The sequence below is a fragment of the Haliotis cracherodii genome, unplaced genomic scaffold (assembly GCF_022045235.1).
Source record: "Haliotis cracherodii isolate W230 unplaced genomic scaffold, xgHalCrac1.p SCAF_3, whole genome shotgun sequence".
In the NCBI taxonomy this organism is placed as follows: domain Eukaryota; kingdom Metazoa; phylum Mollusca; class Gastropoda; order Lepetellida; family Haliotidae; genus Haliotis; species Haliotis cracherodii.
In genome coordinates, this window is record NW_027266286.1 from 60,445,057 (window position 1) to 60,472,981 (window position 27,925).

Sequence of the window (27,925 nt, forward strand, 5' to 3'; positions counted from 1 at the left end):
GAACAGTCACACAATTTACTAGGGCTATCACAGGGTTCTTTTGCCCAGTTGCATTTCACACTGATTGGTTACACAGACAAATTAAAGGAAAACTGACACACATCTTTATTCATATTAGATAGTGGAATGGTAAATAGTACTAAATACCTTCAGATGCATCAACATCATTACATGTACATGTTAATACCAAGAACATTATCACAATCAAGATCATAATAATTGTATTCAGATGATTCATACATTCTTATCAATTAGCTCGTTGTGCAATAATTGTTGCAATCTCACTATTTCAGTGACTCACTTTTTGGCTATACACTTACCATACACTTAACATCTACACTAATTGACTAGATCTAAATATATCTTTTTGTCAATATTAACAGCTGTCAAGAGGTTATAAAATAATATGATTTTCTTTACTTTTATTCACATCTTCACCCATATCTCATAACTGACACCTATCCACAAGTTTCAAGCATGAAAAAACACTCCCTTGGGCCAATCCTTAATTGTCCTATGAATAATCAAGGAATGGTACAGATTACATAACACCTCTGAATCATTATTGTTACAAAGCTGATTGAATATATCACATATTTTGGCTAAATATACCAAATGTTACTGTCGTGTTATTTAGAATTTCAGTGAACTCCATGTGTAAGTTGGGGAGCCAAAGTATGTTATAATTTCAAAAGTCTTCCTGTGTTGCAATAGCCCTGACATAAACAAGTCCAAATATTGTATCATAAGTGTGTGGCATATAGTGTAAAATATAAAACATCATTGCCTGACATTGCAACTAGCCGTGAAATGACAATTGATCAACTTCATCGGAACAGTAGGAACATTTTAATAATCCTATCTCACGGTGACTCACGTTGTCAGTCCTAAATCTGGTGTGCCATATGACTGGACACATGATAGTCATAACGCACTGGAAATGTATCTACCGGACACCTGTAGATTATGAAACAGCGTCACATAATACACACCCGTGAAGTATCCTGGACACGTGTTGATTGGTATAACTCCTCAAATAACACCGTGGAATACACACAGGTACACCGTAGTTCCCAGTTGCTTACAGTATGAGTGTGTGACCGACAGAGGTCAAACTTCTCACATGTATAAACACTGCCATTTATTCAACCGTGTGGCCGGTCACCGGCATAAGCGGCACATCAAATGAACAACCAAAATGCATTCACCTTATCGACTCGACATCTACAGTGTATTACATAAACTGAACCCTATAGCAACAAGAAAAGACAGACGGAGGAACTAGGCCAAAACACACGCGTTCATTGCAAACAAAACCAGCATAACTTACGTCGCTGACAGACGATTCAACATGGTTCTAGTGAAGTTGTCCGCCTGATCCTACGGCACACACATATCCAACTTGTCACTGGCTGTTCTCGTTGATGTAAGTGTTTCTGGTGTACCGGAGTATTGTTGGAATAACTATGACACATTGAGATTAATAAAATATACGTAACATATCTTCAAAACAGATCCTACAGCCATTTTCAAACACTGTCCGAGTACGCGTGAATGAGGTCACTAGCTAATTTTAGTAACATGATTCACCCATAGCCAATCAAATTTCCCGTTACATACGTCTTGAGCTTGACAAATCACCGGAAGACGCAAAGCGATTCCCGGAAGCAAAAGCATTCCTATTTGCGGGAAATTAGAATTTTTGTGATATGTGAATTATAGAGTTTACTCCCACAGAATCGCTGTCAACAAGTGTGAACAACCCTGTTGTATACAACTTTGAATCCCCCATATGTAAGCCATGTTTCAATTCTATATACCGTTTCGCATTTCTTGACGTTTGTGATTTCCGATCTGAAGCAGGTAAAACCCAAATGTGAAAAAAACGCCCATGTCGGTTTTTTTGTAATCTGTTAATATATTAATGACCGTTCAGTCACATATTTTCTTACCGGTATCCTTCACATACAAAATATGAATTAACGCACTTAGAAGTTTCACTTTTTATTTAAACCCCCCCCCCCCAAACAATAAAGATCTAAGGAAGATAATTTATTGATGTCAACTTCTTTATTATGAGGATCACAACGTTTCGAGTATATGCTTACTCATTCATCATCATTCGCCTGATGAAGCAGTAAGCATATACACTGAAACGTTGTGATCCTCTTAATAAAGAAGTTGACATCCATATATTATCTTCTTTATTGTGTATCACTTTTTGTGAATCTAGATCTCAAGCTATTTATCCCCTTGTTATGGGTTTTTGAACACTTCAGAAACATTCATATTTTTTCTTGCTAATCACATGAGCGACTGTAAAACATCTCACTCAGTTTTAAAAGACATCTATATCTTAAAAACAAGCCATCATATGACAATTTACAATGACTGTGTGACACCCAGGTAATCGCGATAAACATAGCTGTCCGAACATGTATGATGTCCGAAAACCTATGATCCAACAATACATCAAGTGACTTGCAAATGTCACTGAGACTATTTTTCTCAGGAACAATTTGATATAATATTTGGCTGTTATTTATTCTGCTGGAACTTTTCTATATAGTGACATGGTTCATTGATCAAGATATTGTTGCCACCACATACCCAGTCAGTTCCTGCCCCTTTTCTCCCAATGGTCTCCCAGGACCAGACATACAGTGATTATGAGCAACAATCCACAATCCGGGTACAGTGACACACAATCAACCATGTCACTGAAACAGATTCTCCACAGGAGGCTCTTTTGTGAACAGGAGAATTTAATCATATGCAGCTAACTCCATGCAGCGTTAGAAATTGGCACTACTCCTATAGTCCTTGCAAAACTGCCCAATGGTAAAGGTATCATAAGGACTAGTAGAAATTTGCCCTTTTTAGGGGTTTTGCTATATGTTATCATTATAAGGACTAGTGGATGAAAACTGTTAGTTTCTAATGCTGCCATGTCATGAGGTTTCATAAGTAAGCCTGTATATAATCTTTGAGTACCCTTATATTGAGATCTCTGCAATTAGCATTATGCACTGCCATGATCTATTGGTCTTGGGTTCAAATCCCAGATTCAGTCCCATTAATATTTGTCTGGCTTGGTACTACTTGCATCGCTTTCAGGGAAAGCGGGGCGGTGGGGTAGCCTTGTAGTTAAAGCGTTCGCTCGTCACGCTGAAGACATGGGTTTGATGCCCCACATGGGTACAATGGGTGAAGCCCATGTCTACAAATTGAAAAAGTTGGAAGAATGATATTGGATGATAAAAAAAATCTCACCCTCGTGTCTTTTGATATCAAATATATCAACCACTTTTATCAACTTGTGTTGATATATTTGATATCAAAGGACACTCGGGTGAGATTCTCTATATCTGGTGTCCCCCGTTGTGATGTTGCTGGAATATTGCTAAAAGCGGTGTAAAACCATACTCACTCACTCATTCAGGGAAAGAAGTTCATAATAGCCTGCCAACCTGAGTCATTTTGTCCCATGTTAAAGATGTCTTAATGGACTTTTAGGTGGTGTCCTTTTAAGAATACTGTTCAAAACAGACATTTTCCACAAACATGACCAGAAAACTGACTGACCAGGTACAATGAACAAAACATATTTCCGTTGCTCTGTAAAGCCACAGAATGAAAAGAAATAAATTGCATAAGTATTTCAGTCTCATGGCAGACAGAATGTTTGTTCCGTATCAATTCAGAAACCTGCATAGAAAGATGAAATTCTTTTTTCCCAAGGTGGACAGATTACAACATGGCACTATTCAACATGTTCCCCATGACGTCCCCATGGATGCTGCCCACCCATGCTGACCTTGACCAGGTCGAGAAGATGGCCCAGGATAAGCCGTCAGGAGTAATTGTTACTGGCAGTTCAGCAGTGTAAGTGGAATTATTCTGTGTAACTCTTGTTCGGGTGGGATTGTTATGACCAGCACTCTATTAGTTCTAACAGCAGTCTATCTTACATTAAGAGAGAAGACATTGACGTTGCCCTTTCATTCACAGTTAGTGCCATGTTCTGCTGGTCAACGGTTTCCGTCCCAGATTTATATGAAACTTGGTTTGTGACCACCATACATGGGTTTCGCCTGAGTTGCAATTGTCCACAAACAATCAGGTCAGTTTGGATTCTCCATCAAAAGAAACCACAGGTGATATGGCTGACCCTAATATATAACCAGTGCCCCTGCTGGCTTTTGAAACTTTCAGTTCTGGTGGACTGGCAACTCCAACACATTTTTTACCAGTCATGAAAACATGAAAAAAATTATGAAAATTACCTGGTTTTAATTATTTCAACATCATGTTTAATGCGATGACATCATCTCCGAAGTAACTTAGTTAGATCTAAACATCATTCACACAAAGTTCAGTCACAATTTTCTCTTTCTTTTGAATATTTAGAGACTAAGTTGCAACAAATATATATTTAACCGTGAAGCAAAGCAAAATGTCATTTACTTGCACTAAAAATAGATTATGGGAAACCCTGATGGTAACAGACAAGCTGACTTTGTTCGAAAACTATACTTATATGACTATCGCCAATGTTTTGTTGTACAACGAAGATTTATGAGGTACTTTATTGCTGGTCCAAATGGGACTAGCAGTCACATGAGTTACCGGTCCAAGCTTCATTTTAGTGGTAAAAAACTTGAAATTACTGGTGAACAGGAACACTGATAACTGGAAATACGATGTTATGATATATTACCCCAGCCCCTACCATCATACAATAGAGAAACTGCAGGACAAGCTGGGTAAACATTGTGAGTCATTTTTACTCCTTATTAACATTATAAATTTTATGTTACACAGATTTATTCCAGCTTTTCCATATAAAAATCAATCTGTAGTGGATTTAAAACTGCAGGTGGCTACTTGAATCACAGACATGTAGATATGAAATTTCTGTATAACGTTTTTTATTAAGGGTAAAAATTACTTGCGAAAGACAATAAAAATAAATATTTTCATGTTTAATTTATTTCTTTTCAAGCTGCTTTTCAGTAGGAGAGCAGGCAAACAAAAAATAAATAATGTGTGGCCTGATTGATGAAAAATACTTTCACCTGTGAAATGACTCTTTCGTGTGTGTATTATGGGCCTCAGGCCTTTCATTGAATAAGCTTGTCTGTCTGTCAGTTATCTGAAGAACGTATTGCTGTTTGGTGGCTCCACTTGTTATTACTGTTGTTGTATATTGAGACTCATGGTGATCAATTTTGATGGACTATAAAAGGAATAATTATAAAGATGCTCCTAGTTTCTTCCACCAGAATACTTGCAGTTTTTTTTACATCCGTACTTTCCTTTTGAAATGCAACTATCACCCCAAGTTTAAATAATATAATATGAGACTGCCTCTGTGGTCTAGAGAATAGGGGGCGGTCGGGTAGCCTAGTGGTTAAAGCGTTCGCTTGTCACGCCGAAGACCCAGGTTCGAATCACGACATGGTACAATGTGTGAAGCTTATTTCTAATGTCCCCCGCTGTGATATTGCTGGAATATTGCTAAAAGCGGCATAAAACCAAACTCACTCACTTTAGAGAATAGAGCGTCTGTCCAGAAAAGGGAAGGTTGGGGTTCAATCCCTGGCTGCGTCATACCTAGACATTAAAAGATGGTACTAGTTGTTACCTGGCATTAAGGGGAGGGCTGGTCAGCTCGGAGTTAGTATACTGTGTCGAATTCGGGTATCCATGTTAAACTGTGGCCGAGACTAGCACCCTAAAAGCGGCTATAGTTAAGACTAGACAGGCATGCACGCGCGTGCACACACATACACACACACACTTTTGCTAGGTGAGCGCAATAATCTTGAAAGGGTCGTTAGACCCCTTTTCGACTCACCTCACCTGAACATATCATCCTTGAATGTATGGACCTTGACCCTTTGACCCCTGTCTTTAATTCTTTTTCATGCTCAGCAGTTGTTAATTCTTTAGGAATCAATTAAACAAATGTATTTTGGTATCCTTGAAATGGCATGATGCTTCTGGGCACATGTGTTAATGTGAACAGTGAAGCTGCATGATGCTGGAAGAGTTATCTCCCTTCAATCTGCAAGCAGACGTGATGTGTGTACCAGTTGACCTGTTGTCATCACAAGTGCAAGTTAATTGTCAATGCTAAATGGATCATTGAAATTTTACTTGAAGGTCAAGAAAATATTTTGATTGATAGCCAAGTGTCACAAGTGCATAGCATTGACAGGTTCTGGACCACTGACCGATTAAGAAGTATATGAGCCTCAAATTCTGGGATACATATCCCCAGGCCTTATATTATGTTTCTAAATCCAGACTCATGGTTTTCACTGTCAGTGGGTTACCTGCCCCACGGCAACAGATAACTTTTTTCACATTTTATCGTTCACATTGGGTTTGGGTAGTTTTCTTTGGGTGTTAAGTATATTTTCCTCCCCTTGGTTCTGTCTACTGGGTACTTTTATGTCAATGAGTAGCCATTTGTTTTGAATAATTCTGCTTGAAATATTGTTTCTGGTGACCTCCGATTTGTATCTGTCCGTGTGCTGCACCAAGTGTCTGACATGTTAGAATAAACTCACAACAGGGATATACATGCCTGTTTACGGTAAGAGACACATCACTTTTGTATGCATTATTCACTGCAGCGAGTTCATGTGTGTGTGGTGCCTGCACTCTATCAGTCAATAAAGATTTGTCAAGGAATGCATGCAGACAAGTTCAAAAGGATACATCAGGTAGTTACACAGAGCGTTATACTTTGGGATTTTAAATTTATTCATACGTATTTGTACGCAAACAACTCAAAATTAATTGGGTAATGGTGATTCAGTTTGCCTATTTACGCAAATTCACAGCTTGTCTGGAGCTCTTGTGACCTGGAGGACTCATGTCATCTGCCTCCCTTCCATCTGTTGTAAGGTCACCAGTAAACATGGTATTGGATTTCTCTGTAAGATCTGCCTCCATCCCACCTGTTGTTAGCTCACCAGTAAACATGTTAAAGGATTTCTCTGTAAGCTCTCTACCTCCCATCTGTTGTTAGCTCACCAGTAAACATGTTAAAGGATTTCTCTGTAAGCTCTCTACCTCCCATCTGTTGTAAGGTCACCAGTAAACATGGTATAGGATTTCTCTGTAAGCTCTGCCTCCCTCCCACCTGTTGTTAGCTCACCAGTAAACATGTTAAAGGATTTCTCTGTAAGCTCTCTACCTCCCATCTGTTGTTAGCTCACCAGTAAACATGGTAAAGGATTTCTCTGTAAGCTCTGCCTCCCTCCCATCTATTGTAAGGTCACCAGTAAACATGTTAAAGGATTTCTCTGTAAGCTCTGCCTCCCTCCCATCTGTTGTAAGGTCACCAGTAAACATGGTAAAGGATTTCTCTGTAAGCTCTGCCTCCCTCCCTTCTGTTGTAAGGTCACCAGTAAACATGGTAAAGGATTTCTCTGTAAGCTCTGCCTCCCTCCCATCTGTTGTAAGGTCACCAGTAAACATGGTAAAGGATTTCTCTGTAAGATCTGCCTCCCTCCCATCTGTTGTAAGGTCACCAGTAAGCATGTTAAAGGATTTCTCTGTAAGCTGTGCCTCCCTCCCATCTGTTGTTAGCTTACCAGTAAACATGGTAAAGGATTTCTCTGTAAGCTCTGCCTCCATCCCATCTGTTGTAAGGTCACCAGTAAACATGGTAAAGGATTTCTCTGTAAGCTCTACTTCCCATCTGTTGTAAGACCACCGGTAAACATGGTAAAGGATTTCTCTGTAAGCTCTGCCTCCCTCCCATCTGTTGTAAGGTCACCAGTAAACATGGCAAAGGATTTCTCTGTAAGCTCTGCCTCCCTCCCATCTGTTGTAAGGTCACCAGTAAACATGGTAAAGGATTTCTCTGTAAGCTCTACTTCCCATCTGTTGTAAGGCCACCAGTAAACATGGTAAAGGATTTCTCTGTAAGCTCTGCCTCCCTCCCATCTGTTGTAAGGTCACCAGTTAACATGGTAAAGGATTTCTCTGTAAGCTCTCTACCTCCCTATCTGTTGTAAGGTCACCAGTAAACATGGTAAAGGATTTCTCTGTAAGCTCTACTTCCCATCTGTTGTAAGGTCACCAGTAAACAAGGTAAAGGATTTCTCTGTAAGCTCTACTTCCCATCTGTTGTAAGGTCACCAGTAAACATGGTAAAGGATTTCTCTGTAAGCTCTCTACCTCCCTATCTGTTGACCAGTGGGTGTCTTCCATAAACAACACCAATGGGTGTCTTCCACAAACACGACAAATGACCAATGGGTGTCTTCCATAAACATGACCAATGGGTGTCTTCCATAAACATGACCAATGGGTGTCTTCCATAAACATGACCAATGGGTGTCTTCCATAAACATGGCCAATGGGTGTCTTCCATAAACATGACCAATGGGTGTCTTCCATAAACATGGCCAATGGGTGTCTTCCATAAACATGACCAATGGGTGTCTTCCATAAACATGACCAATGGGTATCTTCCATAAACAACACCAATGGGTGTCTTCCATAAACATGACAAATGGCCAATGGGTGTCTTCCATAAAGATGACCAATGGGTGTCTTCCATAAACATGACCAAGGGTGTCTTCCATAAACATGATAAATGACCAATGGGTGTCGTCCATAAACATGATAAATGACCAATGGGTGTCTTCCAGACATGACCAATGGGTGTCTTCCAGACATGACCAATGGGTGTCTTCCAGACATGACCAATGAGTGTCTTCCAGACATGACCAATGGGTGTCTTCCAGACATGACCAATGGGTGTCTTCCAGACATGACCAATGGGTGTCTTCCAGACATGACCAATGAGTGTGTCCCACAAGCATTAGAACACAGGAATAAGACCTGTACAGGTGTTGTGTATGTCATATGTCTGTCTTCCACAGGGGCAAGACAAGCCTGCTGTTTCAATGTGCTGTAACACATGCTACTGAGAACCAGACCGTGACCTTCATCTGCCGCCACCCCCTGTCCCGCCTGCCCCTCCCCGTACATGGGATGCCCACCCCGGACCCCTCTGTGCTGCAGGCTGTCAAGTTCGTGTAAGTCAGATCATTTTTTTCTTCTTTATGAGGGACCAGGTAACTGGGAATGGGTGTAATGTTCCTTTTCAGCATGACTGCAGTCCTATCATGGAATGAGTGAGTGAGTTGGGTTTAACGCCGCTTTTAACAGTACTCCAGTTATATCGCGGCGTGTCAGCTTAATGTGGGAGGAAAGCCCGAAGTGATGCAGGTCTCAGACTTTTACCACTTCGGTGAAACCCAATAGCATGGGTAGGGTGCTGACAAACCTAGAAACATAAATGGGGCGAACCGGGATTCAAACCCACTATCCTAGGTTTCCAAGGGATCCTATCATGGAGGGTGACACCAAAAATGTGCTTCACACATGCACACATATTGGGAACTGAACTTGGGTCTTGGTGTGACAAGGTTAACCACATGACTAGTAGTGGTGGGACAATACACACTAGGTAAAAAATATTGATTCTTACCTTAAATGTTTGCTTTAAGAACTGTTACACCAAACACTAAATAGTAGATACTCACTCACTGTAGAATTTTCTCAACATACTAATGGCTATTCAAAGCATCATTAAACCCAACTCACTCACTCACTCACTCACTCACTCACTCACTCACTCACAGCGTCAAGTGATGAAATATTTAGAATATTACTGTGAGTGTTATTTCTGTTGTTGAAGTTAGTTGTGTTGTAAGAATCAGACACAGATGTTTTCATCAGGCCATGGTATTTTTCAGGGCTTTATTCAAGTCAGTTTTTTTCATGAAAATAAAAAATACTTAATTGACGTATTGTGGCGTGGACCAATGAGATTGGCGAAACGTTAAGGTGTCACAGAGTCTAGCAGAAGTAGAAGGGCTATTTTGATCAACTTGGTGATGCAAGCAGTGAGTCATCCTTGTTGTGGACAACAAGGCTATATTGGTTACCCACCGTTCATAGTAGGTCTGTTAAGGTGGTTTACGATTCGTGTGTCTGGATTGTAGATCACAGCATACATGAACAACTTGATGCCATTTAAGCTGCAAAGTAACATGTCATATACTGTTGCACTGTGATCTCAACATGCAGTCTTATCAACTGGTATTGATTGGTTACGATAAGCTGGCAAGAGTAACACCCTATTTCTCAAGTGTTCTGCGCAGTGTGTTACTGTTATCTGTTTACACTGTTTTGTTTACACTACCTTGTTTATCTTGTTTATACTGTCTGGTTTTCACTATCTTGTTTTTCTTGTTTACACTATCTTGTTTACTCTTTATATTGTTTACACTACCTTGTTTATCTTGTTTATACTGTCTTTGTTTTCACTATCTTGTTTATCTTGTTTACACTATCTTGTTTACTCTTTATATTGTTTACACTACCTTGTTTATCTTGTTTATACTGTCTTGTTTTCACTATCTTGTTTACTCTTTATCTTGTTTATACTACCTTGTTTATCTTGTTTACACTGCCTTGTTTACACTATATTGTATACACTCCCTTGTTTTACACTATATTGTTTTACACTATATTGTTTTACACTCCCTTGTTTTACACTATATTGTTTACACTCCCTTGTTTTACACTATATTGTTTACACTCCCTTGTTTTACACTATATTGTTTACACTCCCTTGTTTTACACTATATTGTATACACTCCCTTGTTTTACACTCCCTTGTTTTACACTATATTGTTTTACACTATATTGTTTTACACTCCCTTGTTTTACATTTTATTGTTTACACTCCCTTGTTTTACACTATATTGTTTACACTCCCTTGTTTTACACTATATTGTTTACACTCCCTTGTTTTACACTATATTGTATACACTCCCTTGTTTTACACTATATTGTTTTACACTCCCTTGTTTTACACTATATTGTATACACTCCCTTGTTTTACACTATATTGTTTACACTCCCTTGTTTTACACTATATTGTTTTACACTCCCTTGTTTTACACTATATTGTTTACACTCCCTTGTTTTACACTATATTGTTTACACTCCCTTGTTTTACACTATATTGTTTACACTCCCTTGTTTTACACTATATTGTATACACTCCCTTGTTTTACACTATATTGTATACACTCCCTTGTTTTACACTATATTGTTTACACTCCCTTGTTTTACACTATATTGTATACACTCCCTTGTTTTACACTCTTTTGTTTTACACTATATTGTTTTACACTATATTGTTTTACACTCCCTTGTTTTACATTTTATTGTTTACACTCCCTTGTTTTACACTATATTGTTTACACTCCCTTGTTTTACACTATATTGTTTACACTATATTGTTTTACACTATATTGTTTACACTCCCTTGTTTTACACTATATTGTTTACATTACCTTATTCATACTATTTTGTTTATACTTTCATTCGGATTCCTTGGTATTACTTTGTCAAATATTGTTAAATATATCATGAGGTCGTTTTTTTGTAATGTTATTTTGCAATTATGATTTTTATTATGCCTCTAAAATTCACTTTTATCTGAAAAAATCTCTTCTCCCAGTGTTTAATGCTATACTTGCAAGTTGCAGCTAATGGTCCATAGTGGGGCATTGACTGAAATGTTAAAAATGTCCCAATATCTCTTTGTAGTCCTGTGCAAGTGGATGTTTATATCTGTACAAGCCTGTATGGCCAGTGACCCTGTCAGGTTAGTTAATGGGGAATAACTGGTAGAATATCACACCTAGTGTATAATCTTGTATATGACGCTCCAGGAATAAGCTGTACAGATGACATCCAGTCTGCAACTTCAGCCACAAGACTTATTTTAATCGGGCGAGTAATCTCACCCAATGAAAGCCCATACGTTACGACTAATACTTGGAGAACAATTGGTGGGAACTGAGATACCCTTGAACCAAATACGTTTGGACCATCCTTGAACCACAATCCAGATTGAAATCTTCCTTTACGATGTAAGCCAATGACAAATTATAACATTGCTTCCCCTTTGATAACAAGGATGGGGCACGTTGTCAAGGTAACAAGCTTGTGAAAGGAAGTTATTATCTTTGTTTGTATCTATGTAAGATCCCAACCATATTCTTTGGCAGGGGGAGTTTTTGTTTGAGTAGAAATTTGTTCTTCTTCGTCCAGTTCCATGCCCAGTGTTATTGATTGTAAATCTGACGAAAAATTATTTTTTTCCAGCATTTCAAGAACGGATTATTTGTTCAGATCAATACAATTCACCTTTTTGTTTGAATGGGTATTGGACCTTTAACAACAAACAATGAATTCACAAACTTAAAACAATTTCTTATTTTATAAATTTTATCTGAATCGACCTTGATGGCGAATGAATACACCACAGAATATTGAGTTAACGGGAGACTTGAAGCGACTCTGAATACGCTTCATAAAACTCATAACAATTATGACTCCCAGCACAAACTGTGTATCTAATATGTTTTGACTGGTTATAAACATAAATTTGGTGCCCTTAACATGTACAGTGTGGTAGCAAGGATTTATCCAAAATTGCCAGATTAATCGAAAATGGGATTCAATCTTAAGTTCAGACACATTTTGAGATTGTATTTGGAGATTGCAATCTATATATAATATCAACATGAAGTTTATATATATTTTATTTAATTGCAATTTGGTAATTCCTACTGACATTTCCTACAGACTTTGGGCCGAACATACCCCTCTCAGCAGGTCTAGTTAAACCCTTGGGTAGGGGAGCCCACTCATGGTAAATAAAGTGTTCAATCAACTCATCAAAGACTTGGGTTTGATTCCCAACAGAGCAAAAAGCTCTGAGTGCTTGTTGGTCCCCCGCCGTTATATTCCTGTAATATTCCTACCAGAGTCCTGTCTTACTCACTCACCCACTCACCATTCCTTAACTTCTAACCAAGTGTCTAGGAAACCATGTTTTGTATGAACATGTTGGTAAAATAATTACATGATTAGTAACATCCTAAATTTATAGCTTGATGGTGATAGGCTAAAGACATTATGTTCTGTTTTATTTGAACAGAAGATTTAAAAAATATATATTATTACTTCTTGCCTAATAAAAATAAGAAATATGTTTTGAGAAAAAAGCCACAAAGATTTATTGACGACAAGTATGTTTTATCAAACCGAAGACGTCCTCCCTAAGCAGTGTGGTGAATGACTCACCACCAAGTACAACTGAATAAGATTATGATAAGTTAGTCTCACTAACTTGACCTAAATATTGACTACTGGCTGCTTCATATGAAATTAACATTTCCTTGAATGGAAAAATGGATGTTATTCAGGCAAATAAATTGAGAAAATGTTGCTTTGAAACAGAACTATGAATGAATAAACAATGCTTGAAATTTGGTGATTATACAATTTGGACATTAAATATTCTTTATGAATATTGCTTTTTTTCATGAACTAGTTTGTGATTTTCACTTCACATACTTTTATTGATCATTGCAGTGATTTTAATTTATTGTTTGTTACAAAAAAACCATCTGTAATAATTCTTGTCCATAGTACTGCTCATTTTGGATTAAATTGTAGTGGTTCTAGTTTTACTTCAATGAGACAACCATTTATCAAACAAATGATTTTTAACTTTATTTCTCATCAATATATGAAAACCATAAATAAACTTTTAAAAATCAACATGGATAAATTTGCGGACTTGTTGAAGCCAAAGTTATTTTTCTTACTCTATTGTCATATTACCTACAGAAGCATGTTTTAATGTTATTGTCAGTCAATGCCTCCGTTCTACAACTATACCTGTTCCTGATTAAAATAACCTTACCTGCGTAACTCAATCTGTGTAAGTTGATTTAATCCATAATCCATGCATTTAACAGTGTGCTTGGTGTAGGTCTACTCTGCAGGTAGTGTCCTCATGGCATGCATTAAGTGTCACTGATCACAGGCAATAAGGAATTGTCTCTCAACATTGTCTCTGCATTGCTTCAACATCATTCCACAAGTGGGACACCCAGCTATGATTTTAATTGAGTTTGAAGATTACAGCTGCCTAGTTTGATGTCACCGACCACTACTTTCATATAGTGTTTACTATCAGAGCAGTGATGACTCATTTCTGGGGAGTGTTCATTGTGCTGCGGGAGACTTTTCCAAGTGAATTATGTCCTTATCTCTTGGATAGTCTCTCCACACTGTCCAGCCTTGCCTTCACGGTGCTTATTACCGGGTAATCAATTCACTGGTTTGTTATTTATAATAGTAATGACTTGTGAATTATCCTCATCATCCCTGGAGAGAAGAAGATGGAAGTTTGTTGTCTTTAAACCTTTGTTTCTTGGCTTTTGGGGACAAAGCTGGGCAATGAATCGGGGCAGAATATTAAATAAAACATTAAAAGACATTTCAGATTCTCTATTTTTTATTTTTTTATCTGAATATGTCTTGTTATTTGACCTATTGTCACCTGATAAATATTCTTGCAGTTATTGTATGTGCAATTCTTTTGAGGTCCACATGTAAGTTATTGTATGTGCAATTCTTTTGAGGTCAACACGTAAGTTTGCCTATGGCCGAATAAAAAGAAGAGCACATTTCAGATTGTATTTTCCCCACTTTTCACTGTGAAAACAGTTGATGGAACCCATAAACCTGTCTTGAAAAAGTTTCACCTTAGTGACCAGATACTTCTCACAGCAGTCACTCTGTGATGGATGTCTATTGATTCCAGGGTGAGATTTCCATGGGACTAATATATGGCAGGGTTTGGAAATATGTTCTCTTAAGTTGATATGTGACTCCCGACAAACAGCTCTGACTTAATAATAACAAGCAATAAGTCCAGTTAATGACCATGGTAATACAGCCAGAGGTTAGACCTGTTACCAGACAAACATGTGCTGTGCAATAAGATGGATGTAATCAGTATAAGTGGGTGTCAGCATCTGCTCGCACCATCATGGCTTCCCCGCTTGCGTACACGACTGAGGACAGATTCCACAAAGCAACAGAATCTTATCCAAATGAAGAATTTGTTTTAATTACCACATATTTTATGTTTGTTTGTTACTTGTATAAAATTGTTTTTATTTATCTCTACATTTATCATGAGTTGATAGGGGCGGTCGGGTAGCCTAGTGGTTAAAGCGTTCGCTCGTCACGCCGAAGACCCGGGTTCGATTCCCGACATGGGTACAATGTGTGAAGCCCATTTCTGGTGTTCCCCGCCGTGATATTGCTGGAATATTGCTAAAAGCGGCGTAAAACCATACTCACTCACTCACTCACTCATGAGTTGATGACTCACAGAATGTTAATAGGTTTCTCCAGCCCCGGATGTTTTGTTAAACATTAACAAGCTGTCAGTAGATGTTGCAGGAAGGGCCTGTAAGGCTGGACGCAGATTATACCAGAGGTACCTCGTTAGGCACCATTATCAGTATTCAATGATTGCCATTCCCTGACCACGTTCTACACACCATGAGGGGGTTCACATGCGGACTTTGATCCTGAGTAACCCCCCATGTTGGCCAGTGGAGGTGTTCAACACAGGAATAAGATGGCCATGATGGCTGTGTTCAACACAGGAATTAGGTGGCCATGATGGCTGTGTTCAACACAGGAATTAGATGGTCATGATGGCTGATGAGGTGTTCAACCTAGGAATTAGATGGTCATGATGGCTGATGAGGTGTTTAACCTAGGAATTAGATGGTCATGATGGCTGATGAGGTGTTCAACACAGGAATTAGATAGTCATGATGGCTGAGTCAGTGGAGGTGTTCAACACAGGAATTAGATGGCCATGATGGCTGATGAGGTGTTCAACACAGGAATTAGATGGCCATGATGGCTGAGTCAGTGGAGGTGTTCAACACAGGAATTAGATGGCCATGATGGCTGAGTCAGTGGAGGTGTTCAACACAGGAATTAGATGGCCATGATGGCTGAGTCAGTGTAGGTGTTCAACATAGGAATTAGATGGCCATGATGGCTGAGTCAGTGGAGGTGTAACACAGGAATTAGATGGCCATGATGGCTGATGAGGTGTTCAACCTAGGAGTTAGACGGTCCTGATGGCTGATGAGGTGTTCAACCTAGGAATTAGATGGTCATGGTGGCTGATGAGGTGTTCAACCTAGGAATTAGATGGTCCTGATGGCTGATGAGGTGTTCAACCTAGGAGTTAGATGGCCATGATGGCTGATGAGGTGTTCAACACAGGAATTAGATGGCCATGATGGCTGAGTCAGTGGAGGTGTTCAACACAGGAATTAGATGGCCATGATGGCTGATGAGGTGTTCAACCTAGGAATTAGATGGTTGTGATGGCTGTGTTCAACCTAGGAATTAGATGTACATGATGGCTGATGAGGTGTTCAACCTAGGAATTAGATGGCCATGATGGCTGATGAGGTGTTCAACCTAGGAGTTAGATGGTCATGGTGGCTGATGAGGTGTTCAACCTAGGAATTAGATGGCCATGATGGCTGTTGAAATGTTCAACCTTGGGATTAGATGGTTGTGATGGCTGTGTTCAACCTAGGAATTAGATGGTCATGATGGCTGTTGAAATGTTCAACCTTGGGATTAGGTGGTCATGATGGCTGATGAGGTGTTCAACCTAGGAATTAGATGGTCATGATGGCTGTTGAGATGTTCAACCTAGGAATTAGATGGCCATGATTGCTGATGAGGTGTTCAACATAGGAATTAGATGGCCCCCCTCTTTTTTGTTCTGTTAGTCATTGTTTCACATGCAGGGATTAAGATTACCTTGTGCATTTTCTCGTAAACTAAGCCGGAAAAAGTAATCAGCTGTACACACGTTTCTTTGGAATCTACTGGTGATTCGGTTAAAAATTTACCCAATGATTGAACTTTAAAGGATTTTAATGCAAGGATCGTGGAAAATTGTATCTGAAACTATTTTTTTATCAGGGATAATTTATTCCAATATCATGTTATTTTAGTTGCAGCTTTTTCAAAAAATATTCAAAATAAAAATAACCCTAAGCTTTTGCCGGATATGTTTTTTCACATGGAACAATTTGTCCAGTCACCGTTGAGGCTCCCATGTACCGTATGTGATCCTGAGAACTAGATGTTGACACAGAATCATCAAAATGCAACAAGTATGACTTTTAACGAGTCAAAGTAAGGCACTTATGATATATGTATCAATTCTCTCTCAACTAAAGTTCGTTTCAAGGCATCAATAGCGGTAATCTGACCGTGGTTGCTCTAAATAACAGTGAGTTGTGCTATCTTCGGATCACTTCACACATGATTTCGCTGAAATTAATCAATATAAAATAATAAAATAATATTAAAAGAAATTTTGAATAAAATTAATGAGATAAGTTACAAACATAAGTCCAGATATACAATGAACACTTTTTATAGCCTGACAGTGTAATTACAAGATTACATTGTGTACTCCAGTATGGATTGTTGACATGGTATTTCCAGTGCTATGTGCTCACGGTTATGTCTCCGTTTTATTATTATTAAACATATTTTAGTGTCCAAAAAGACAAAGGGATTGGGCACAAGTGCAGCACTTATTACCGCCTTCTCCCTAAATGTCTCCGTTGGGGGGGAAAAAACCTCAAAACTCATTATGGCATGTATAATACACACCCCCTTCTACACAGCTGTGTATTTTGGGAAACAAATATGGTTGTCCCCAGTTTATGTAAGGGATGCATGTTTCATAGTGTAGGCAAAGTGCACTATAAACCAGCTTGACTGTAGGCGATCGTCACTGTAGCTGCAATGCACTGTAGGCAAAGTGCACTATAAACCAGCTTGACTGTAGGCGATCGGCACTGTAGCCGCAATGCACTGTAGGCAAAGTGCACTAAAGACCAGCTTGACTGTAGGCGATCGGCACTGTAGCCGCAATGCACTGTAGGCAAAGTGCACTAAAGACCAGCTTGACTGTAGGCGATCGGCACTGTAGCCGCAATGCACTGTAGGCAAATAGAAATGGGACCATCATTGATTTCTTTTTAAAACCAATCATTAATCTAAAAATTACCAATACAGCTCATTGCACTACCTCTTACAATGCATAACAAATAGCAGCAATAGTGTTGCCTGCATCATAAGACAGGCACTCACTCACACAGTTGCAGAGAGGAATCTCAGAGTAAGGACTTGCTTGCTTGATGCCAGTTTGCAATCTTCAATGTGCTGTTCATATCAATAATCCGAGCACTCAAATAGATCAGTAATTGTTTGTGATTGTTCTATTTCTCCGCACAAACAATTAAATAAGGCGGTGACTGAGCTCTCTGCGAGGTGTTAGGAATACATTGAGCCAGGCGTACTGACGTGATGAAGCTTGATGTACGACCAACAATGTCTTCCTGCTGGGAGCTGGTGTGTGCACATGCTGCCTTGTCTGGATGTCATGCTGATTGAGGTAGCAACGAAGAATAATGTTATTTCAGAGATTGGGCACTGATAGAACTAGGCCCTGTTCCACCAAGCCAACTTAGCACTCTGACTGTTGTATGTCTGTGTTACATTACGGAAGTGATGATCGCCTTAGTACTAAGATGGTTTTGTGGAATTGGACCCGGTGTTTTAGAAATATTCCCTTCTTGCACTACCAACTATTGAGGTATCGGATAAGTCGATTTTGAATGTTTGAGTTGTCCAAGGATAAGTCGATTTTGAATGTTCGAGTTATCCAAGGATAAGTTGATTTTGAGTGTTTGAGTTGTCCAAGGATGAGTCGATTTTGAGTGTTTGAGTTGTCCTAGGATAAGTTGATTTTGAATGTTTGAGTTGTCCAAGGATAAGTTGATTTTGAGTGTTCGAGTTGTCCAAGGATAAGTTGATTTTGAGTGTTCGAGTTGTCCAAGGATAAGTTGATTTTGAGTGTTCGAGTTGTCCAAGGATAAGTTGATTTTGAGTGTTCTAGTTGTCCAAGGATAAGTTGATTTTGAGTGTTCGAGTTGTCCCAAGGATAAGTTGATTTTGAGTGTTCAAGTTATCCAAGGATAAGTTGATTCTGAGTGTTTGAGTTGTCCAAGGATAAGTCGATTTTGAATGTTTGAGTTGTCCAAGGATAAGTTGATTTTGAGTGTTTGAGTTGTCCCAAGGATAAGTTGATTTTGAATGTTTGAGTTGTCCCAAGGATAAGTTGATTTTGAGTGTTTGAGTTGTCCAAGGATAAGTTGATTTTGAGTGTTTGAGTTGTCCAAGGATAAGTTGATTTTGAGTGTTTGAGTTGTCCCAAGGATAAGTTGATTTTGAGTGTTCGAGTTGTCCAAGGATAAGTTGATTTTGAGTGTTTGAGTTGTCCAAGGATAAGTTGATTTTGAGTGTTTGAGTTGTCCAAGGATTAGTTGATTTTGAGTGTTCGAGTTGTCCCAAGGATAAGTTGATTTTGAGTGTTCGAGTTGTCCAAGGATAAGTTGATTTTGAGTGTTCGAGTTGTCCAAGGGTAAGTTGATTTTGAGTGTTTTAGTTGTCCCAAGGATAAGTTGATTTTGAGTGTTCGAGTTGTCCAAAGACAAGTTGATTCTGAGTGTTTGAGTTTAGTAAATTTCTCTGGAAACCTGTGAAGATCCAGGAAAGAATAGGTCTTCAGCAGCTCATGCTTGCTGTAACAGGGAACTATGCTTGTCATTAGAGGCGACTAATGGGATCGGGTGGTCAGGCTCGCTGACTTGGTTGATGCATGTCTTAAGATTCCAATTGCTTGGATCGATGTTCATGACGTCAATCACTGGATTGTCTTTTCCAGACTTGATTATTTACAGACCTCTGTCATATAGCTGGAATATTTCTGAATGCGGCGTTAAATAACAAACAAACAAACAATCATTTATGTCAGTTGAGTTGATTCTGGAATTGTAAGAGAAACTGATGGTCTGGTGCCCACTTGTAGTTTGAGATAAGGGCTGTGTGTGACTCTCAGACAATGTCTCTAGGCATTAATTGATAAGGGTAATCATTGCTATTTGTCAAGCAGATGGGAACTGACAGCCTCTTTCTTATGTGTGTTTCATGCTATATTGCAGATACCTTTCTGATGCGAGCGAGCTGATTGGATGGTGTGCCAACATACACATGACAAGTTGTCTCCCCGATGTGGTCATTATAGATGATATCGACCTGTATGCCAGTGATATCAAGGTATTATCAGTGTATTCATCACATTTCAGGTCATCAGTTACTCTGCATTTGTTTTAGATTTCTTTCTTGAAAACCTTTTTACCTGAAGTCAAGATAACTGATATGGTTCTTGATTTGCATCAGGTGTCTGTTTTTCAGAGTTTCCCTGGGCCATAAATTCAGGCCCATAACTGCAATCGGTTTAAGTAGCCTTCAAGGCAGCGTTAGAAATTGGCATTTGTCCTATAGTCCTTGCCAAACTGCCCAATGGTAAAGGTATCATAAGGACTAGTAGAAATTTGCCCTTTTTAGGGGTTTTGCTATATGTTATCATTATAAGGACTAGAGGACGAAAACTGTTAGTTTGTAACCCTGCAAGGGCTTGTAGTTTAGGTGGTCCGTCAAGTTGAGTGAGTGAATGAGTGAGTGAGTGAGTGAGTGAGGGTCAGGCACACCAGCAACGATAGAAACTAGCATGTTTAGTCCACTCGTCCTTATAATAATAACATATTGAAAAATTCTTTAAAATGGCGAATTTCTACTAGACCTTATGATACCTTAACCATTGGGCAGTTTGGCAAGGACTACAGGACTACTGATAGTTTCTGTCGCTGACCAGTGGTTGATGGCATGAACAAAGTTTCACTATAATGCATGGTACAGTGACATATTCAACAAAGTCAGACACTGTGACCACACACTCCTCGTTTACTTAGCCTTTCTGACCTTTATGGATCAGTCCGGACTAGTACAAGCAGCCACACACACACACACATGCATGCACGTCGCTATATAGGTGCAACAATCTTGGACGCGACGTTAAACCCCATTTCACCTCACCACTGTGTTTGCTGGCTTTGATTATTATCATGTGGCCCCTGCCCCTAAGACCAGCAGTTACTCCACCACAGAGTTGATGACCCAGCATCAAAAAAGCTTGTACATCCTCAAACCTACCTTGATTCCACCCATGTGCAAAATGTGTTCACTGACAAGAAGGCTTTATTTTAGTCATGCATAAGCATAATGTAATCTCTAGGTGGTTCATTCAGAGCCCTTGTCTCCCTTCCCCGGCTTCGCTTCATGTTCACTCCTGTCCTCTAGATGGTTCACACTGGTGACAGAAGATATATCACATCACGTCCTCATCCCCCGTCCCCATCCCCTGTCCCCATACCGTCCCCATCCCTCATCTACTTTTCATGTCCACTCCTGTCCTATAGATGGTTTACCCTGGTGACAGAAGACTACAGTAGCAGACGTCACGTCACACCTCTATCCCCCTAAGCCAGTTACTGTACTTTTCATGTCAACTCCTTTCCTCTGGATGGTTTACACTGGTGACAGACTGTCAGAAGACTACAGTAGCAGACGTCACGTCACACCTCTATCCCCCTAAGCCGGTTACTGTACTTTTCATGTCCACACCTGTCCAATAGATGGTTTACCCTGGTGACAGAAGACTACAGTAGCAGACGTCCCGCCCCCATCCCCGTCCCCTGGCAATTACTTATGTCCACTCCTGTCCTCCAGATTGTTTACAATGGTGACAGAAGACTACAGTAGCAGACGTCAACTCTTGGCTGATGGTAGTGGGTGGAGTGGATGTCAAGTGTGTCATTACGAAGTGTACATATGTCTAGCTGACACTCACTGTTTATTTGTGGATAATGGGTAAAAGAGAGAGAGTCTGATTTGTATTGACGGTTGTGCCAATTCCTGATCACGACTGTGTTGAAGACTGGGAAAACCACAGGCAATGCATTGTTAATCATCTTGTGTGAAAGCCCCATTGATTATATGACATCTCTGTCGGCCCTGTTGACCCAAGGCCAAATGTGTTAATTAATTGCCTTTTACATTCAATTAAGTGACGAAAAGGCTTCATTTACGGACACACCGTTAAATCTTGTATTTGTAATTGACAGATTTTTCAGTGGAATTCGTCTGGAGGTGTGGAAATCGAATATTTTTGAAGTATTTACTTTAAATCCTTAACCATAGTTTTATACAGAAGTGAACTAGAGACGCACTTGATTTTCTTATTTTTAAGTGTTTAGTAAATAGTTGATCAGTAACATCATTTGTCCTGAGTGGAAATGAATGTTGTTTTAAGCAGTAGTTGACAGTAGTGTGCTCTATCAGGGCAGCTTTTATATGACCAGTCAAACCAGTGGATGATAGCATGAACACACCATCAGGGTGTGATGACACACAACCAACCAGGGGAGGGGAGTTTGGATGGTGGGGGGCTGCAGGTACCAGAATTACACAGTTTGGAGATGCTGAGAATAAAAAAATAAAATGATGTGTTCTCGGCACCTGATGTACCATTTGATTCAACGGGGCTCGCTGTTCTTCTTGCTGTCGGGCCGGTCTGGTAGCCCAGTGGTTAAAGCATTTGCTCGTCACGCCGAAGACCTGGGTTCGAATCCTGACATGGGTACAATGTGTGAAGCCCATTTCTGGTGTCCCCCGCCGTGATATTGCTGGAATATTGCTAAAAGCGGCGTAAAACCATACTCACTCACTCACTCACTTTTCATGCTGTCTCAGGGGAGGTCGGGTAGCCTAGTGGTTAAAGCATATGCTCGTCACGCCAAAGATCCGGGTTTGATTCCCGACATGGGTACAATGTGTGAAACCCATTATCTGGTGTCCCCCACTGTGATATTGCTGGAATATTGCTAAAAGCGGCGTAAAACCATACTAACTCACTCCCTCATGCTGTCTCAGGGGAGGTCGGGTAGCCTAGTGGTTAAAGCATTTGCTCGTCACGCCAAAGATCCGGGTTTGATTCCCGTCATGGATACAATGTGTGAGACCCATTTCTGATGTCCCCCGGTGTGATATTGCTGGAATATTGCTAAAAGCAGGGTAAAACCATACTTACTCACTCACTCATGCTGTCTCAGGGGAGGTCGGGTAGCCTAGTGGTTAAAGCATTTGCTCGTCACGCCAAAGATCCGGGTTTGATTCCCGTCATGGATACAATGTGTGAAACCCATTTCTGACGTCCCCCGCTGTGATATTGCTGGAATATTGCTAAAAGCGGCGTAAAACCATACTTACTCACTCACTCATGCTGTCTCAAGGATATCAGCAGTTTTCCTGAAAACCCAACAGTGACAGTGATATGGCCTGCCCGAGATCAGGGATGCTGGTGGGGCTCTCATTGGCTGACCACTACCTATATTTGTCCTGTTATACATAATTAAACTGACTTTGTTCTGAGGAATGTTGTCAGGTTGTGGGAGAATGCACACCTCTGTCGTGCAGCATTAAGTATTGATACAGGTTTGGCTGATGTATGTTTTCCTTTGGACCTTTTGTATCATCTTGCATTTCAGTGATACTTTCATGACAGGGTTTTAGTATAGGATTTCTGTGAATGAGCGTTACAGTATTTTGTTATTTGATAATATCTGTTCAGATTAAAAGTTGAAGAGAAAGCATTTCAGCTTGAAGATAAAGTCTTGTTTAGTGAATAAATTCTAGGTGATATGTGGGTATTATTAACAGTCATCAGTGTATTATCTTATAATTGAGGATATTTATGCTAGGGCTGGAATGAGTCCAAAATTACTACCCGATACCCACCCCTCTATTACTCGACCCTACCTGGGTACCCACTGCAGGTCTCAAGAGGTAGGTACGAAATGTCCGATTAGGAATAGTTTGACCGTAACCCTGAAAAAATGTATTTAGATGTACACTTTTTAAATGGTCTGGTCATGCATACACTGAAGCTGACTGAAGTTTTATCTTTATTCAAACATATGAAAGGCAGAAAGAAATGCGAACATTATTGACTTGTGTAACCATGGAGATCTAGACAATTTTTGTCATTAAACAATATGTCAGTACCCACCCGACCCGAGTACCCAAGATACCTGTCCCAGCCCCAATTCATTCCACATTCAACTGTATATTATCTTATGACTGTGGGGTATTATACCACATTCAACAGTATATTATCTTATGACTGTGGGGTATTATACCACAGTCAACAGTCTATTATCTTATGACTGAGGGGTATTACACCACATTCAACAGTATATTATCCTATGACTGGGGTAGTATACTAAATTCAACAGTATAGTATTATTTTATGACTGAGGGGTATTACACCACATTCAACAGTATATTATCTTATGATTGTTGGTTATTACCCCACATTCAACAATTTATTATTATCTTATGACTGAGGGGTATTACACCACATTCAACAGTATATTATCTTATGACTGAGGGGTATTACACCACATTCAACAGTATATTATCTTATGATTGTTGGGTATTACCCCACATTCAACAATTTATTATCATCTTATGACTGAGGGGTATTACACCACATTCAATGGTATATTATCTTATGATTGTTGGGTATTACCCCACATTCAACAATTTATTATTATCTTATGACTGAGGGGTATTACACCACATTCAATGGTATATTATCTTATGACTGAGGGGTATTACACCACATTCAACAGTATATTATCTTATGACTGAGGGGTATTACACCACATTCAACAGTATATTATCTTATGATTGAGGGGTATTATACTACATTCAATGGTATATTATCTTATGACCGAGGGTTATTACGCCACATTCAACAGTATATTATCTTATGACTGAGGGGTATTATACCACATGCAACAGTATATTATCTTATGACTGGGGTATTATACCACATTCAACAGTATATTATCTTATGACAGAGGGGTATTATACCACATTCAACAGTATGTTATTATATGACTGAAGGGTATTATACCACATTCAACAGTATATTATCTTATGACTGTGGGGTATTATACCACATTCAACAGTATATTATCTTATGACATGGGTATCATACTACATTCAACAGTATATTATCTTATGACATGGGTATTATACTACATTCAACAGTATATTATCTTATGACATGGGTATTATACTACATTCAACAGTATATTATCTTATGACATGGGTGTATAATACCATAGCCAACAGTGCACTATCTTTTGACTGAGGGGTATCATACTACATTCAACTTATCACACAACAGACACATGTTGTAGTTATGAATGCATGTTGGTCCACACAGAGACATTGGCAGTCAATGACTGGTCCCTGGCAGTGGCTGCAGGCAGGCAGGGAAGGCTTGTGGATGACTCACCCTCTCGGCCAGCACAACTCACATTGATCAACTGGTTGTAGTAACGCGGGAGACTTCCATGGTGAAATGACGACCCCTGGCCCCTCTACAGGATTAGCGGATAATAGCCTAGGTGGAATTAATAGATGCATGAGGGAATACAAGTTTGTTGACTTGATTAAATTACATAATACATTTGGTTAATAACTGATAGTTGAACAAAATGTCCTCCTTTGACGAACTGTGTTTCAGTGCAATTGTTATCTTTTTTGTTTTTTTAACGTTGAAGCTTTAAGAAGGAAACAACTGCGCAATAAATACTGACAACTCTTGTTCTGACAGGTACAAATTATGTGCACAGTTTGACATGAAAGTTATTTGTTTGGGCCTGACTCTATTATCACAACTCAGTTGTGGAATATTGATATCTTTATTATTTTCCAAGTTTGTTTCAAATATCACTGCATGGTGTACTGACCTCTAAAATATAACATGTTTCTTTCATTTGTTTAAAAGCAATATGGCAATTAAGAATCCATTTTCATCAGATCTGGGTTTTTTATGCAGTGGTTTAAAAACTGAAACGTTTTGTTCTTGAAATCAATCAAAATTAAGTTGCGTAGTGTATATTTACATAAGGTCTTAGTTCGGAAGGCATTTTAGATCTAACTTCATAGCAACCTATATAGTATTAATGCCAGTGTGTACTCAAGGCCAAAAAATATTGTAGCCCTATAGATTTCCTAACAACTTTAAAATCAGAAATAATTATGAAATGGACTATATAGTGCTACTGATTTATCACATCTTCTGTGTAATCAACAAACTCCTTGTTTAGACGGACCAGGGTAGCTGAAGGTTGTTTTAATGCCTACTGGGGTAAAACTGAATTCATTCTTCAAATTTTCTTTTCTTCTCAAAGTGCTGCATGTTTCATATTGAGAATGGAAACAACCAAATATTTCCCTACATGTAAATATTGCTAATTTATTTCATCACTAAATATTTGAATTTGAAAGTTATATTTGATTAGATATTTGTTGTTATTATGAGCGACCATCCACGTTGAAGACATGCTTTCAACCAAGTCACCGAGCCTTATCACCCAATCTATTGTCGATTCTTATGACAGGCATATCCGGTATGTTTGCTGGGGGCCTGTTCTTACCCTGAAACCCCATGGAGGAGGGAACCTGCCCTACAAACGCAATATGTTCCATGGAATCTTGAAACCCTACCTGCTGGACATTTACAGTTAGGAATATAGTTACATGTAAACAATGCTTGCCCTACAAACGCAATATGTTCCATGGAATCTTGAAACCCTACCTGCTGGACATTTACATTTAGGAATAGTTACATGTAAACAAGTAACACATCTTTCTTCCTAGGATTTGCTAATCCTGAAGTTAGTCAATCCGGACAATTTTAGCAGGAATGCAACTGTCCAAATTAATAGAGGATTTTCATACTTTGTTTATGTTCACATGTGTGTTAATTTATTTCATGTTTGTCCCCCTGGGCCATTATTCAAAGAGGCAAAACATCTCCTAAAAGAGTTTCATTATTTTGTGTCCAATTCCTTAAAAATAATCTTGAAATAAAATTTCTTACCAAAGTAAAACAAAACAAGTGTTCAAAATAAGCAGGGGCGGTCGGGTAGCCAAGTGGTTAAAGCGTTCGCTCGCCACGCTGAAGACCCGGGTGTGATTCCCGACATAGGTACAATGTGTGAAGCCCATTTCTGGTGTCCCCCGCCGTGATGTTGCTGGAATATTGCTAAAAGCGGCGTAAAACCATACTCACTCACTCACTCACTCACTCACTCACTCACTCACTCACTCACTCAAAATAAGCATCTTATCTGTCAAAAGGCATTTTCATTTTGATATAATTATATCGACTATGAAAAAAGCGTGCATGCACAACTTAATAACAACAGATCTCCTCAAGCTGAACAAGGCAATGTATCATATATGTATATTTAGAACAGGCATCAGTTTGTGTACATGCCATCCGTTGTATCATTTTAATAGAATTTACTTGTGTGATGAAAGATTTTTAGTATATAATCACTGACAGTCCTTGAAGCCTGTTGGCTGTGACATGGACGACATTGTTCGCGTGGATCTGACTCGGGAACACTGAAGAGTAAATTCCGGATGATAAACAACACCGATATTGTCACGTCCCACTTGTTCCATTCAAGGCTCTGACAAGGATTACGACTTTTTGTCAAATTCTTACAAGGGTTGTCTGTGTGAAATGTTCATGTATGTTCGGTGGAAAGTATGGTGGAAGGAAGGTGAGTTGGTTTGTGTAAGAATGGGGATGCCTCTGGGTAGAATCAGCTTTTGTCGTATATATAAACTTGTAATAAATGTATTGGCATGTCTTCTGTGTGCAGGCGCAGTGGGGTAGTCTAGTGGTTAAAGCGTTTACCCTTTAGACGAAGACCTGGGTTTGATTACCCATATGGGTACAATGTGTGAAGCCCATTTCTGGTTTCTTCTTTGATAGGCATTTAGAAGTTGGAGTACTAAGTAAGGATAAGAATTTATGGATGAACAACTTCTTTATTACAATTAAGGGCGACGTTTCGGTGTAGGTTCTAACACCGTTATCAAGCAAGTGATTTACAGA

General features: G+C 39.2%; 2 protein-coding genes across 4 annotated transcripts in view; one reads left to right on the forward strand and one right to left on the reverse strand.

Annotated features, from left to right (window-relative positions):
* LOC139474479 (dual specificity protein phosphatase 16-like) overlaps window positions 1-14,087 on the reverse strand; it is a 75,592-nt gene extending 61,505 nt beyond the window's left edge. For 2 of the 3 annotated variants that reach the window (XM_071257518.1, XM_071257516.1), the window contains exon 1: window positions 1,331-1,545. The gene's annotated coding sequence lies outside the window, so the exon portion shown is untranslated. Of the gene's footprint in view, window positions 1-1,330; window positions 1,546-13,825 lie in introns of those variants that run through there. The other variant, XM_071257517.1, reaches the window with a different exon arrangement.
* The window catches only part of LOC139474480 (uncharacterized), a 44,540-nt gene continuing 18,341 nt past the window's right edge, over window positions 1,727-27,925 (forward strand). The window contains exons 1-4 of the mRNA XM_071257519.1: window positions 1,727-1,794; window positions 3,742-3,885; window positions 8,910-9,065; window positions 20,040-20,154. Of these exons, the coding sequence (XP_071113620.1) occupies window positions 1,793-1,794; window positions 3,742-3,885; window positions 8,910-9,065; window positions 20,040-20,154 (417 nt within the window). The 5' untranslated portion in view covers window positions 1,727-1,792. The remainder of the gene's footprint in view (window positions 1,795-3,741; window positions 3,886-8,909; window positions 9,066-20,039; window positions 20,155-27,925) is intronic.